Raw genomic sequence first — 16,478 nt, 5'->3', positions numbered from 1 at the left:
CGATGCTGTCTCAAAGAGTCCAGAGAGATGAGTTGCAGGGGGTGAGAAAACGAATGCAGTGTCGGTTAGGGGATTGCTGCTCAGTATTAATATCTGGAGGAGATCGAGGTTTGTTTTGAGGGCGGAGATATGGAGATAGTGGGAGATAACCGTTTGGACTGGTTTCTGTGGTAGAGAGAAAAAGGAGGGAAGCAGTTCGGAGCTTATTAACTGCTAGGTTGAGGTCATGGTTCAAAACTGGTGAAGAAATTCTTTTATAATTATTTTATTTTTCGTTATTTATATTAAAAAAAATTAAATACTAATTTTTTTGTTTATAAACAATATTGCAAAAAAAATTAGTTTAAATTTTCACAAAATGAAATAGTAAATGTTATAATAAATTCGTTTCTACTTAATTTAATTTTTTTCATTTTTATTTATTTTACATTTATTTTAATACATTTTTATTCTTATGTAGGTTTTAGGGTTCATAAAAATCTCCTAAGAATATATGGAATTCAATTTAATAGTGCACACTTAGCCAATATAATGTCTATTTTTTTATTTTTATCTGGAATTGAATGTTGTTTTATTATAGATTATATAATCAATCAGCTTAGTGCCCTAAAATACTTTTTTATTTTTTTAAATTTTTATGATTCATGTTAATATCTTCATTAAATTCTAAACTTAATTATTTGTTTCTAATTTGTTTAATTTATAATATAATGATAAATGTATAATAAATCCATATCGATCATTTTTATATTTATTGGGTTATTTTAATACTTCTTTAATTTGCTAAATCTCATATTAATTTTTAAAATATTGTCATCATCCATAATATTTTCTATTCTTATTTACAAATAACTAGTTTATTCATTCACACCAATACTTTGGTAAAAACATTTATAAATTCATATCTATATAATATTTTGTTAATTAATTATTATAATTTTATTTAATAAATTATTTAAAACTGATTGAGTCCTACCAAAGTAAAATTCATTCATTCTTGTAACTTAAATGCAACATATAAAAGTTGCATGACTTAAGTATTGATATTTTTGCTTCTCCAAGTTTTATTATGTTCATTTTTTAGGTGACATGGTTCAATTTAAGCGTTCGATCACTCAATCTACATGACAGACGATTGCCTTCTACTCCACAGTTACATCAACTTTTCTCAAACAATTCGGGGTGAGGATAGTCTTACCTACACAAGGCTTGACCGAGTTGCAAAGATTACTTGCTTCTAATATAGCTCAATATAAATTACCTCTTAATAGGTAGATTTTAAAAATTAAAGCATAAACAAATAGATACACCAATCTTAAGTACTTACCCGGCAAAAATTTTAGCTTAAAATAATCGTCAATCACTTTATTTGAAAATGTAGGTTTAATGTAAATCTAGAATGGTTTTACAAAATGGGAATGCACCTACAACAACACAATGTAATGATTAACTTTAAAATATAGCCTAAGAGTAGTGACATAAACTCACTATAAGAATTTTTCTAGGTGAAATTTTTCTTCTTTAAAATTAAACCCATCAAGGAAAGTATATTTTTCTCAGAAAAAAAACTCGCCAAAAAATTTTATGTATTTTAAAATAAGATTAAATAAAAATTGGGGTATTTTCCTTGACAAAATTTAATATCATCCACAAAACTAGATATTTCTTGGTGAAGTTAATTTCGTTGATAAAATTTTACGCTTTTTTAAATGGGGTTAAATAAAAAGGGGGGATTTTTCTTAACAAAACCTAATTTCATAGAGAAATTTTTATTTTTTACAAAATTAATTTGCATAAAAAAATTATACGTATTTTTAAAATAGGTATAAGAATAAACAGGTGACTTTTCTTGGTGAAATTCAACTTCTCTATGAAAAGTATGCATTTCTTGGTGAAATTAAATTTCATCGAGAAAAGTCTCTATATTTTTAAATGAGGTTAAACAAAAAAGGACTTTTCTTGACAAAATTAATTTAAACCCTAAAAAAAATCTGCATATTCTTGAAATGGGTTTAAATGAAAAATGGAACTTTTCTCAATGGATTTATATTTTGCCAATATTTTACAATATTTTTAAAATATAGTTTATGTACTTCTTTTATTTAATGTCAATTTGTTAAGCATAACACCTTATTCTCCCGAACCCACATGGTTAATTAACCCCCATTTTTGGATTAATTAATCAAATAACAATTTTAATGTAATAATTAATATCCTAATTAAATATTTATTAATTTATTAATTATTAGTTAAGTAATTATATAATTAGTCTATTAATTATCGATAGTGTAATTAAATATTAAATACCTATAATTAAATTTTTGATTCATATATATATATATATATATATATATATTAAAAAATGTATACTAGTTATAAAAGCTCCCTCTTTTAAATAATTGCCAATTATGTAATTTATTTAATCAATTAGTGAATGTAATAACTAATTATCTAAGTGAATTAGTTAAATAAATATTTTTTAGTTAGTTAATTAACTAACTAATTAAATAATTACTAATTAAGTAAATAATGATTGATTAATTATGTAACTACCATCCTCCTACCCTGTTTAAACTTATTAAGTGAGTCAGAAAGGGTGACTTAAATATTTACTACAAAGGTAGATGGAGCATTTGCATTTGGTGCTTATGCTTATATGATCTTTAATATATCAAATTAAAAAGAATTAACTAAAAAGAAGTAGCTCCAGTTTTGGAAGAAATTTTTTATAATTATTTAAAATTATTTTCTCACCCTTAATTTTAACTTATTTTTATATAGTTGTGTCATTTTTAATGTCATAAAAATTAGAAATATTCTTTAATTCTCTTTACAAATAGATATTATGGTACATAATAGTTATATAAATTCAAGTCCACTTAATTTTTTAGACCTTAACCATTGCTTTCATATTTAAATATCTAATATTCATTTACTCTTAAAAAAATGTGATAAACTTGAGAGCACAAAAAAAAATTGGTTCAACATGTAATAATGCCAATAATGTACTATGTTGGTATTTATCTGTGCATATTTTTTAAACTTTTTCTTTTTTATTACCTGAACCATTTTTTATCTTTCTTTATTATGTGAATCAATTGGCTCAACTTTTTGTTAACTAGTTTTATTTTTTCCTCCCATGACCTACCCCATCAAGAGGTAGGATGGGGCTATAATGTGGGGTTAAAAGCTAGGGACGAATTTGAAAAAAACTAATTTCATCATAAGATGGGTCACTTCCCCTACCTTCTTGTCACCAAGTTTGTCCTCTTCTGAAGTTAGTTAAATGTTTTTTTTTAAACTCTTAGAGCAATTTTTACTTTTTTTCATCTAAACCAATTCTTGGTCCAATTTTCTTTCTTGAACCACATACCAAGGTTGTGTTTGGAATAGATAAAGTGGAGAGAAGAGAAAGAGAAAGAGAAGAAAAAAAATTGTTTATTTTCTCTTGTTTGGATGTCTATGGAAAATGAAAGAGAAAGTGGTAGAGAAATATAGTTTTTTTTTTTTTTTTGGATAGACATGAAAAATGAAAAATAAAGAAAATTAGTAAATTTTAAAATTTTGATTATTAAAATTTTCTTTTAAGTTTCTTTTTCTTTCTTTTTTTCTCCCCAAATTCCATCATTTTTTTAAAGAAAATTTATTAACTACAAGAGAAAGTTATTTTTTCTCTTTTATTGTCTTTTTTCTCAATGATTCTTTGACAGGCCCTAATGTTGTGTTTTGAACACAAAAAGTGGAGAGAAAATAAAAGCAAGAGAAAGAAAAATGTTTTTTTTTTTTTCTTGTTTGGATGCCCATGTAAAATGAGAGAGAAAATGGAAGACAAATGTAGTTTCTCTTGTTTGGATATATGTGGAAAAATAAAAAAATAAAAAAAATTAATAATATTTTAAAATTTTGAAGATTAAATTTTTCTCTCAAGTTTCTATTTCTTTTCTTTTCTCCCCAAATTCCATCATTTTGTGAGAGAAATTTTCTTTTCTTTTCTCTCAACGACCAAACAATAGAAAATATATTTCTCACCCGTTTTCTTTTATTTTCTGTGTTTAAGGGTCTATTTGAAACCCCTAGAAGAAAAAAAAGTGAATATTTGACTATTATTATTCCCAAAAATAGTTCGTAAGAATGAGATAATGATTAAATTTCTATTTTCACTAATTATTTTGGGAATAATAATGGTCAAATTCTCATTTTATTTTCTTTTCCACGGATTCCAAATAGGCCCTAAAAAGGAATTTGGATTTCAAGGGCATTATTGTTATAATGAAAGTAAGTTACCTGCCATTTTTATCAAAATGGCCCTTGAGGATTTTAACAAACAGTGGTCCCCACCTGGGAAATCGTTGGTAGACCTTCTGCCTTTTTTGTCATCCGATATTCCTGGCGATGTTACACCTTTATAAACAGGAATCTCTCTCGCTCCTTTCATCAACAATGGCGTCGTCCACTCCAGTTTCCGACGTCAAATATCTCGCAGAAGAGGATAACCCCAGCCATGACTACAAAGCCCTGATCTCTTCCCTCCCAACAGGGAGAGGCTGGCCCAGCCCTCCCCTCTATCAATACCAGGGCTTCTGGCACCTCCCGGCTATCCTCCAAGGCACTCTATCCTGCCAAAAAGAGTTCAAAACTCAGGAAAACGATCTGCTCGCAGCCACCTTTGTCAAATCGGGAACTACCTGGCTCAAAGCTCTTGCTTTTTCAGTCGTTAACAGGAAGCGCTACGCGATTTCCCAACACCCATTACTCACCACCAGCCCCGCCGACCTCGTCCCCCATGTAGAGCTTGCACAGTCTGCAGTCATGAACCTTTCTCCTCCGAGGCTTCTAGCCACGCATCTTCCCTTCACATCACTCCCCAGCGCAGTCAAGGATTCACCAGGCTGCAAAATCGTTTACCTGTGCCGCAACCCCAGAGATACTTTTGTCTCCTTGTGGCTCTTCTCGAACAAGGTGGCGGCAAAGTCGGAGCCGCCGCTTGCAGTGGAGGAGGCGTTGGAGCTGTTCTGCGAAGGCGTGTGCCCGTACGGGCCTTACTGGGATCATGTGCTGGGGTATTGGAGGCAGAGTCAGGAGACGCCGGAGAGGGTCTTGTTTCTCAATTACGAGAATATGAAAGCGGACTGTGGATCTAATTTGAAGAAGCTGGCTGGGTTTCTTGGATGCCCTTTCTCGGTCGAGGAAGAGGAAGGAGGCGTCGTCGAGGAGATAACGAAGCTGTGCAGCTTTAGTAGTTTGAGCAATTTGGAGGTGAACAGGAAAGGAGCGACGAAGCTGGGTACAGAAACGAGTGCCTTCTTCAGGCGAGGAGAGGTTGGAGACTGGAGAAATTTCCTGACGGATCAAATGGTGGAGAAAATTGATCGGATTACGGAGCAGAAGCTGCATGGTTCTGGTCTGACCTTTTAAGCGACTGAATTTCATGTCCATGTTGCAGTAGATTGATTCTACCTATCTTTATTATCCTTGACTAATAAAGAAGACTTTTTTGACTGGGTCAACTTACAATATTTGTACTTGGAACAAACTGTTAAAAGACCTCACCTGTTCTTCGCATGATAAGATCAATTATATGAATAAATAGAAGTCCCTTTGACAGAATTTCTTCAAATGAAACCCTCTTAATAGAAACTCATTTTCTTTATGTTATTGATAACTATGAACTTTAAAGAATTATGTGTAAAATGAATATAAAACATTTATATTTAAAAACAAGTAAAATCATATATTAGATGATTAAGTACAATCATCCTTTCTACTTGGTTATCAAGACTAATTAGAGGGTAAAAAAAAAAATACCAAAAGCAAGCCGCATGTTGACGAGTACACTACCATGGTTACAGCCTCACAACAAAACTCCAGTGACAAATAGGTTGCATCAAGTTTGAAGGTCAAAATGAAGTATATCGTGCGAAATGATTATGACATTCTCTGTGCTGCTTCCTTGGCCAAGAGTTTCTCCTTAGCTTTGGTCTTTGCCTGAGACTTGGAACCCATGATGCCACCACCCCACTTCTTCCGGTGCTCATCAAACTTGTCATTGAAGTTAGCCTGCAAAATGAAAGTAATAAAGTTAAGAAGGGTTAACGGCCAAATCAAGGAATGAACAAGATAACAAAATACATTTTCTTTTCTTCTTCAGGCACTCTAGAGCATGCATTTACAGGAAAAAGATTTGCAATAGATGTGTTTTTATTACCTTCACAGCCTCAAGAATCTTGCTGAACTCGAGTTTATCTTCATTCTTTACAGATGTAAGGCACAGAGCAGTGGCAGTTTTCTTGTGGACAATCTGTATGCAACGTATAGGAAATCAGAAGCAATATGGCCAATAACAAAAAAAAAAAAAAAAAAAAACAAGGTTGAAAAAAACTTAAAAAACCAACCGCTCCAAGGCGTGCCTTCCCCTTCACAATGCAGTATGGGACTTCCATTTTACGGCACAGTGCAGGAAGCCACACAACAAGCTCAATTGGATCAACATCGTGGGCAATAACCACTAATTGGGCTTTTTGCTGCAAATGGTCACATTAAAGCATTGTTAAAGGAAAATAGAACCCCTCAAGGATCTAGCTCTGTAGATATAGTAAAATAAACAAATTATTGTGAGTGCTCAGGTTACTAATATAGCAAAAGAAGGCCTTAAAGAAGCCATTTATTAAAAGTCAACCTCTCTAATGGTATTATATAGGACAATAGTTAATTAAGATCTTTTTCTCCGAGACTTCTGACCACATTGACATTTACTCTCTGTAATCCAATTGCTGTGTTAATTCAACAGCCAGAGAACTTGCTACTACACTTTATAAGTTAGCTAAATAATAAAATTGACAACACTACAACTACAATATGTTAGCAACCAAAGGACATGTTCCTGCATCCTCCTAATTATCATTTGCAGAAAGGAAGAAACTCATGAATTGGAAAGGATGGGGATTCTGTGGTATGAATCATTTCAGAAGTTGCATTAAAGCAAGTCGCAAGTCAGCAGGAAAACATTTGTGAAAAGACAAGGTCAGCTATCACATTATGCATATTTCTCATCTCTTCAAAGAATAGATAGTGCAAGTCCAATTAAGGTGCAAATGAAAAAAGATCAATTATGCCATGCTAGTTAGCATAAAAATATTGAAAAGTAATTACATGCCTATGAAACAAAAAGATAGAATCTCATGATGCACCTAGAAGAAAGATACGATTCACCTGCTCAATAAGATAAGTTATATGATTAAGGCCATATTTGACAACAATAGGCTTTTTGGCCTCCACGGTCTTTCCTTCAGCTTCTGCCTGTGCCCTTTTCAGAAGCCTTTCTTTCTTCGCCGCCTTGTCCTCGGGTCTATATTTGAGAAGCATCTTAAAAAGATTTGTAGCTACAGAGTAGACAACGAACTGAAGTTCAGAATCTTCAATTCCATATGTACATAAAAATTTATAATTTTTTCGTAAATAGTTCAAAGATGTTCTACAACAGGATTTTTACCAAGATTCTTGTCAAGGGTCTTGGTGAACTGGTTCAAAGCAGGCGGAACCTTCAACCGTTGCTTGAGGATCCTCTTTTGCCTTTGGATCCGCACAATTTTGGGCCATTTCACAAATCTGTGCAGGTCCCTTTTAGGTGGAAGGGCGCCACCGATTCCAAACTGCTTAGGTCTCTTCTCAAATAAAGGGTTCACCACTTTTTCCTACCAAAACAAGTAGGAATCCTATAAGCGGAATGATATAAGCAAACCTCAACAGTGGAAAACACCAAGAACTCAATTTAATCATGACTAGAACAGACATATGAGCTAGAAAACAGATAATTGAACAGATCAAAAAATTCTAAAGGAAATAAGTTTAAATACATGCAAAAGATAGACCATTAAGAAAGCAAAAAACAAAAAAAAAAAGCTAGAACCCTAAAACATAATTAATGAACATCTATGCTCAAAAGGTAACAATTCACATAGTTACGGTTGCAGTACCCAATGAATACCCTGCATGTTTTAAATGGAAGTGAAGCTGAACACGAGCAGTCAAGATAGGTATATCAGATGATATCCAAGAACAAGCTCTTTAGGTTGACTTTAAGACTCACTAAAAGCAAAACAAAACGTACATTTTGCTCAAGGAAATTAATCTTTTTGAAACAAATGGATTGTACTTACAGGCTTCTTTTTGGCTGGTACTGGAGCTTTTCCACCTCTCTTGGGGGCCTGAAAGGACAAAAAATAATTAGGAAATCTTCCTTAAGAGTGCCACAGGAAAGAAAGAAACCAATACAAAAAATTCTTAACATGGCAGGTAGAAGGAAGAAACCAATAAAAATGTCAAAGATCATTGAAGATATTGCTTAATAGTGGCATGCCCACTATGAGCAATATCAAATGACAACTTAGCCCAACAACTAACACGATACTTAGGTTATACAGCTCCATGTTCACTCATGGATCAAAAAGGAGCATAAAACTTTCTTTCACTATGGGAGACAAACTAGAACAAAATAAATTTGAGTCAAGTCTCACTGCAATGGCATTAAAGCTCTATGCTTTGATGAAGGTTTTGGCACCCTAAGACGTGGTAAACAACAGATTCCATTGTTATCTTTGTCACAGAGGGGACAGGGCACAAGTCTAAGCCTATAGAGTATCCTCGTGCCTAGAATCTAGCACATACGCTCTCCATATAACAGGGGTACTTGCAGACCGCCTGCAGGTAGAAGTGAGAAATCTTATACAACAAGCCGTCATATTTTACGAAAATGAAGTCCGTCATATTAAACACCTAAGTTGTGGACAAATTGAAGAATAACCTCAAAGCCGTACTCCAACATCCAATGATCCACAACAACCTGAGATGATTTTCTTTCGAAGAATTAGAGGAGTCGATGAAATTAAAGAAGCATCGTCATAATGCTCTTTCTGAACATTTGAACATTAACACACGAACATTTCCCTTAACTTTAAAAAAAAAAAAAATGGAACTCACGATTCTGAACCTCCTGGAATAATGCTCAGCATCCGAAAATCTCACAAATATAGCATTACGGTAATCACTTAAAAAAAACCACTCTTCCCAGCGAAGAGAATTTGTAGAAGTAATAAAAGCAAGCGGCAAACTAAAACATTTCTAAAATCAACGATAAGATCAGTTAGTGCTTCCCAGCACCAGTCCTAATTTCTACGTTCAAAGACTCAGAGGGAGACAACAGAATTTCGCAACCTAGCCGTACTTTACTAAAACACAACTCACAGAGCTTGGAAAGAATTCAAATGAAGCGGAAAAGTGGTCAGTAGAAAACCAATAGCATTTTTCGACGAGGAAGAGAAGATACACATTAAACAAGAACAGAGAAGCATCGCTTACCATTCCGCTCGCCGGTGGAGGATGCAGACGAGTGCAGCCAAGCTTTAAGGGTATTTAAGACCACAACCAGAAAATAAAACCCTGGCCCTCGAAACATAGGAAGTAGAGGAGATAGTGGGCTAGCAGCCTATCACGCGCCAAATGCCTAGACAGCATATTGCAGCGTGTGGGCTTTACGTATAGAGACAAGCCCAAAGTAACAGGCAAAAATTAGGCCCAAAAAGTCTTTAATGACGTGGAAAAAATTTGATTTGAATTTATTCGTTAAGTCACAATTTATTTTTTTAAAAATAAATATATAAATTAAAAATAAGATAAATAATTTAAAATTTAAAAATAAAATTTATTTTATTTAAATATAATATTAAAAGTCATGAATACATAAATAAAGTATTTTATTATATAAAATTACTTTAATAGATTTAACTTTTATAAGATGGTTTCATTTATTTTTTATTAATAAAACTCAAAACTTAAAATATTTAAAAAATTTTTATGGCCCATGCAGGTTTCGAACCTGCGACCTTCGCGTTATTAGCACGACGCTCTAACCAACTGAGCTAATAGGCCAATTGATAGTGAGTCTACCTAAATAATATCTAATTTGTTTTGTTTCCAAATTGAGGTCAACCTCACCTAGAATGGATGTTAGGACAAAACTGCTCTTATTTCGAATTGGAAGTGAGGTAAATTTATATGAATAAATTTAGGTCATTAGTGTTATTTCATATAGTGAAAAGATTTTTTCCAAAAATAATTGTAAAATATACAACTTTAAAGGGCCCAACCGGGTTCGAACCGGTGACCTCTTGATCTGCAGTCAAATGCTCTACCACTGAGCTATGGACCCAAGTTACTGTAAGCGTTGGAGAATGTTTAAATTAATAGTATTTAAGCTCATTCAAATGCTGTCCCCGTTATTTTAACGTGTTTCTTCGTACAAAATAAACTATAAAGAAGGAAGCAAGAACGCCGAACGCTCTGCGCTCTCACAGCTTCCGATGCCCGAGGGGAGGAAAATGGGGTGGGCAATTGCTATTCATGGAGGCGCCGGCGAAATCCCTCGTTCTATGCCTGCCAATCGCAGACAACCCAGGGAGGCTGCTCTGCACCACTGTCTCAACCTTGGTGTTACTGCTCTAAAAGCCAACCAATCATCTCTTGATGTCGTCGAACTGGTGGTAACGTCCCATCTCTTACAGCCCATGAATTTATTCTTTTTCCCCATTTTGTTGATTCCAGAAATCTCATTAACTTGTTTTGTTGTCTGGCTCTATAGTGATCAACATGATTGTTATTCTCTGTGTTTTTTTGTAAAATGATTCTTGCTTAGTGGTTTTCTCATGAGATCCCCTTACCTCCGTTTCATTTTTATTTTTTTGTAGACCCATTTTATACTGTTCATTTTGTGGGCAGTTGGTCATTTTGACGGGTGGTGGCTTGCTGGCTTTTTAAACTCACCTTTGATGACAATTTCTGCTTACCTGTTCTTTGATCTTCTTTGGAGATTGCTTGTTTCTCACATTTGGATTTCAGTTATCTTTTCTAAAATATTGGTTACTGCTTGCTCGAGTAGAAGATTAGTAGATTAGTTTTCGGTTGTGCTGAATAACTCAGTTCATTTGAGAGTTTTCATTTAAACGTTTTTCTTCGTTTCATCTGTTTTTCATCTGGAGTGGTTATACTGGTGGATCTATTATAGCTTTTACTCGTTTTGTGTATGAGGGATTATTTCATCAGCTTTTCTTCTCCCGGTTCATGTGATTTATTGTTGTAACTTTTGATTCAACATTTAAGCGACTTGTTGTTGTAACTTTTGATTCAACATTTAAGTGACTTGTTGTTGTAACTTTTGATTCAACATTCATGTGATTGGTGATCCATTCAAATCTTGTTTTGATCTACTGATTTCTGGTAAGATATGGATGTCCAAAAGATCTGATCTCTGTTGGCTAATACGGTTGTCCTGGTTTAAACACGTTATCTGTCAAAATCATCTGATAAATGATCTATCGGCCTTCTTAAACTCTGTATGAACATTGATGCAAACTGCACTGGGAAAAAAAATCTTCAATGTAACTTAATCTTTTCTACTGGAAGGATGGAGACATAAAGGATGTTACTTGTTGTTGTAATTATGAGCTCATCAATTCGGTATGTATATTCATATGGATGCACTGTTTTGGAACTCTGGTTGAGTTTTCGATTTGCAGAAATTTGTGAGCTCTTGTGCAGAATATGTTGCCAATCTCATGACATTTATCATCACACAATTATTTTGTTTCTTCCTGGACATCATTGAGGCTGATTGATCATATGGAAGTTTGATGCAAGAGGCTGAACAACTTAGTGTGTCTGTCCTATTTTATTCCTAGGGAACTAATATGCTCAGAGAAACTTGTCCAGAAGGTTATGTTGGCATTGTTGAACAATCTAGAGAGCAGCATGGAATCTAGTGACATGGCTTTCCTATTTACTGTATTTTACTAATCAACAAATAAATTAAGATCGTGAATGAAGTGCATAAAATGCTCCCACCATGCATTTTTAGAGAAGGAGTTTTCCTTGGTCCATATATGCAGTACAATATCTGTCAATCTTGAGGAATTATCTCTTCATTTGGTATAACTTTTAGTATGGACTGGTTTTAACAAGGTAGCCTTGCTTAGTACTTGATCTAACCAGTAAGAGGCAAATGGATTGATCTGTTTGTTCCTTAAGTCAATTAATGAATGAACAAACCAAGAGAAACACATAAAATGCTTCAAAATACATTTTGGAAGAAACTTGGGTGGTTCTGTTGTGTGTTAAATGCAGCAACTGACCTCAGATTTGTGAAGCATCTCAAGAAATGATTCATTAATTTCCAGTACTTCAAATTGTGAATTGGTGTCTGTGAAGCATCTTGCCTAGTAATGTTGATTTAGATGGTCTGTTTTGGTTGTTTGTTGCATGTATTGTCAATTGCTGGTATGAGCTGAGCTATCATTCGATGTATAACTTATGTTTTGCCCATGCTCAAAATTGTATTAACCTTTATAAGAGCTATTGGATGCACATTTCATTTTTTAAATGTAATTTGGGTAAGAGTCTTTATATTGCCCTGTGTATGTCTATGTAGGTAAACATGTTTATGATTGGGATCCATTGATGAGTTCTGAGATAAAAATCAATTTATATAATTGATCACCTTGATTACATGGTGAACTATGCTTATTGGTTTGTCTTTCTGATTTATATCTAGTATTTGAAGTTAAAGTCTGTTTTTGTCAAACTATTTGCTTTATGAGAATCAAGTGGTTTTGACTATATTTTCCTCTGTAAACAATGTACAGGTTCGAGAGCTAGAAAACTGTCCACATTTTAATGCAGGTAGTGGCTCTGTTTTAACTTCTGATGGCACAGTTGAAATGGAAGCTTGCATTATGGATGGTACCACAAAGAAATGCGGAGCTGTTTCAGGTCTCAAAACAGTTGTTAATGCCATATCTCTAGCACGGCTTGTGATGGAAAAAACTCCGCATATATATCTTGCATTTGATGGTGCAGAGGCATTTGCAAGGGAACAAGTCAGTATAATCTGTTAATCTATTATGATTCCTACTTTTCTAAACCGTGTATAAGAGACATGGTAAATGGTCAAATAGACTAATCAATTAAGAATATTGTTCTTGTTGTTGAGTTTGTGTTGCCTTTTCTGATTTGATCAAGCATGCATTTCCTAACAAATCTTCATATTGATGAAGCATAAACTAGTAAGTCATGATATTCTTCTGTAGTTTTAGTATTTCTAATTTGGTAATCTAGTAAAACTTATTGAGGCATTTGTCTTTATGTGTGCAGCATTTGTATCTTTTTACTGTATCTTTTTACTATATCTTTTTGATATAGTGTTTCAATGTCCCCAAGTTAGAGCTTGGTCCTACTACAACTTGGGTCATTGGGCTGCAACTTTTGGAATGAGTTGTAATATCAAAGTCAACATCGTACCGCCAAATGTTTGACTTTGGGTAATAGGGGTATCGAAATCAAAAAGAAACTTTGTTTCATGATTGTATAATTTTTAAACTGTCTCATTTCAATATTACACCAAATATCATTCATAATTTCCCCTCCCCCTCTCTCTCTTACAGAGATCTGATTTTTTTCACCTAAGCAACAATAGATATAGTATTTGTGTTTGTTTTTGTTGTGATGTTCTGGTGCTTTAGGGGTTATGCTTTTTATTCAGTTGAATTGCAAGAAGATTCGTAGGCCTCAATTAATCAGTGGGTGTGAAGTTCAATTTCAAGATATTTCTTGTTATAACATGTATTGAGAGGCATCAGAAAAATTCACAGCACTCCCTTTAGTTGCCCTTTGAAGTTTTACCACGTATTTACAATGTCGTGCTTGGTAATTTTAATGATATGAGCTATTCATGATGGAGCCATGATGAAAGAAGATCCAGAAGATCAACTATATGGAGACATGGGTATACCATCTTTTGCTGAAAATGAATCTATTCTGAAGTATAGTCTTTTTTAGTGCACTTGGCTATCAGTGTTCTAAATTTGGTCATATTTTAAACTGCTTATACAGTAGCTTGAATATGAAACTTATAATTATCGAATATATAAAATTTTGGCCCTGATTTGAGAAGGTCATTGCAATTTCCATAAGTATTGACTTGTTTATACTCTCATAACTCCCATTGCAAGAAGTCGACTACTTAGTGAATTAGTTGTCTCAGTTGTTTAAGGCTCAAGTTCCATTCAGTCAATCCTGCATATCCAGCCTACTGCACGCTAAGATCTGGCTTTATCAACTCATGTAGGGTGTTGAAACTATGGATTCAAAACATTTTATTACTGAAGAGAACATTGACAGGCTCAAACAGGCAAAGCAAGCAGATAGAGTTCAGGTATGTTTTTTAGACGTAGCATAGATGCAATCAACAAATCCATGTTATATTTCATTTGAAGTATCCCACTTCCAGTTACTGGTAATAACAGCTGACTTTCTGAGATTTCTTGTGCCCTACAGATCGATTTCACTCAGCCCGCTCCCTCTCCAGAAGTCACATTAGAAAAAATAAGTCCAATTGAGGGAGATAGCCAAATTGGGACTGTTGGGTGTGTGGCAGTCGACAGTTTAGGCAACTTGGCCTCGGCAACCTCCACTGGTGGACTGGTGAACAAAATGGTGGGGCGGATTGGAGATACCCCCATCATCGGTTCAGGGACTTACGCCAACAAGTTTTGCGCTGTCTCAGCAACCGGCAAAGGTGAAGCCATCATCCGTGCTACGGTGGCACGAGATGTTGCTGCACTTATGGAGTACAAGGGCCTTTCCCTTGGGGAAGCTGCTGCATATGTTATAGATCAACAGGTTCCTAAGGGCAATGCAGGTCTTGTTGCTGTTTCTGCTGCTGGCGAAGTCGCTATGCCGTACAACACAGCAGGGATGTTCCGTGCCTGTGCAACCGAAGATGGTTGTTCAGAAGTTGCAATCTGGAAGGATTGAAACATTGCACTATGTTAGGCATTAAATCTGATGGCCAAGGAAATCTTCTTCTGGAATAATTGGAGTAGGCATTAAAACTAGGGACTGGAGAATAGCAGTTATGTTCCTAGCAGAGGAGGCAACTAGTTTTAGGTTGCTGTTGTCTTTGCAGTGGGATAGAACTGGTGAATAGCAGTTGGGAACAGGGGAAGAAGTCTAGGTATCAGGTACTGTATTGTTACGATATGTACTAGCTGATACGTATCGTGTATCAGATTGTATTAATTTGTGACAGATTAGATAAATACTTAAGAAGGATATGAATCTAGATTTTGGAGTACCTTATGAATGCCTGCTCTAATCTGGTCTAGAAACCCTCAAGAGTGAAGCCAACACTAGTGGCATATAGTCAGTTGTGGTCTGAAAGGATAAAACATCTGTAGCTGTGTTGTTGGAACCTTTTCTGTATACAATTTCATAATCATAGCCCATTAACTTGAGCAACCACCTCTGTTGCTATGGGGAGACAATATGTTGATCCAATAATGTTGGAGCAGCATATGATCAACTAGGATCTGAAAGTGGCACCCCAAGAGATATGGTCACTGGTGTTGGACTATTAGCTCCACTTGTTTATATATAGTGCTCACATAATGAAGATTTCTTGTTTCCACCAAGACTCAAAAGGAATTGGCACTAGTGTGTCACAATTTCAACCTCTTTCCCACACATATAATGATGTTACTCTTTATGTTAATTTCATTCTCTTTGTGTTTTATTAGGTGAATGATCGATCAAACAGAATATCGCAAGAAGTCTTCAAAACATATTATCAATCAAGTCGATCGATATTAAATGTACTATCACTCAAATAGTACAGAATGGTCGATCATTCACTGAGCTAAACTTGATATTCCTTTTTAAGCACGAAATTAAGTCTAATAATATACCTTAGTCTTTAAGTTATTTTAATCATTTTTTTAGGTGAATGATTGATTTAAAGTTATAACATATGATTGAAAACTTGCTATTTTTAATTAAAACTAAATATGAATATATAAAGTAAATGATATATATTATAAAATATAATTCATATAAGTTTTAGATTATTATGTAACATAAATAAAAAAATCCTACCCCTCTTTTTGTTAAAAATAATATACATATTATTTTGATAAATAAATTTCTATTTTATTTTTAAAAAAATATTTGATAATTAAATAATAAAAATCATAAAAAGGTAACATAAATAGTTGATCTATATTTAAAATTTTATTATTACTTAATTATGTATTATATGGATATTCATATAGTTAGTGTTATTTGTTATGTACAACTTATTATATTTTATTATATGATTAAGTATTATTTACTATAAATAAATAGTTTATATATTTTATTATATTATATTGGATCCTTTAAATGTGGTATTATTTAAAATATGAATTATGGTGGATATTATTTTAAATATTACATTATATCATATAATAATAGTTCATTTGATTTATATTTTATAAAGCAGGGATGGACTGGTAGGACAAATTAAGTCGGATGTTCCAAAACCCAACCTTCACTAAATTGGGATTCAAATATCCGGGTCTTCTTGATCCAGACATTTTGTCACGATCGATTTAAAAAAT

General features: G+C 33.7%; 3 protein-coding genes and 2 non-coding genes across 5 annotated transcripts; 2 read left to right on the top strand and 3 right to left on the bottom strand.

Moving 5' to 3' along the window:
* The first annotated feature begins 4,440 nt into the window (after window positions 1-4,440).
* LOC137942765 (cytosolic sulfotransferase 12-like) lies at window positions 4,441-5,499 on the top strand. Its single transcript, XM_068788507.1, has one exon. It carries the CDS (start codon window positions 4,441-4,443, stop codon window positions 5,413-5,415), a length of 975 nt encoding a protein of 324 aa, XP_068644608.1. The 3' UTR covers window positions 5,416-5,499.
* Window positions 5,500-5,691: 192 nt separating this feature from the next.
* On the bottom strand, window positions 5,692-9,443 carry LOC137940213 (large ribosomal subunit protein eL8y). Its single transcript, XM_068785159.1, has 7 exons — window positions 9,355-9,443; window positions 8,157-8,204; window positions 7,490-7,691; window positions 7,210-7,379; window positions 6,393-6,521; window positions 6,206-6,298; window positions 5,692-6,057 (listed from the first exon to the last, which is right to left on the bottom strand). Exons 1-7 carry the CDS (start codon window positions 9,355-9,357, stop codon window positions 5,926-5,928), a joined length of 777 nt encoding a protein of 258 aa, XP_068641260.1. The 5' UTR covers window positions 9,358-9,443; the 3' UTR covers window positions 5,692-5,925.
* Window positions 9,444-9,850: 407 nt separating this feature from the next.
* TRNAI-AAU (transfer RNA isoleucine (anticodon AAU)) lies at window positions 9,851-9,924 on the bottom strand. The gene has a single exon. It is a non-coding gene; the product is annotated as a tRNA-Ile (tRNA).
* Window positions 9,925-10,132: 208 nt separating this feature from the next.
* Window positions 10,133-10,204, bottom strand: TRNAC-GCA (transfer RNA cysteine (anticodon GCA)). Its single transcript has one exon. It is a non-coding gene; the product is annotated as a tRNA-Cys (tRNA).
* A 144-nt stretch (window positions 10,205-10,348) lies between these two features.
* Window positions 10,349-15,464, top strand: LOC137967100 (isoaspartyl peptidase/L-asparaginase 1). The gene is made up of 4 exons (XM_068813537.1): window positions 10,349-10,535; window positions 12,690-12,923; window positions 14,171-14,257; window positions 14,380-15,464. Exons 1-4 carry the CDS (start codon window positions 10,356-10,358, stop codon window positions 14,857-14,859), a joined length of 981 nt encoding a protein of 326 aa, XP_068669638.1. The 5' UTR covers window positions 10,349-10,355; the 3' UTR covers window positions 14,860-15,464.
* The last annotated feature ends 1,014 nt before the right edge of the window (window positions 15,465-16,478 follow it).

The sequence above is a fragment of the Aristolochia californica genome, unplaced genomic scaffold (assembly GCF_029961685.1).
Source record: "Aristolochia californica isolate CCGP_79_NKW_82.1479 unplaced genomic scaffold, dmAriCali1.0.hap1 SCAF_10, whole genome shotgun sequence".
Classification (NCBI taxonomy): domain Eukaryota; kingdom Viridiplantae; phylum Streptophyta; class Magnoliopsida; order Piperales; family Aristolochiaceae; genus Aristolochia; species Aristolochia californica.
This window is presented reverse-complemented; position numbering and strand designations above follow the sequence as displayed.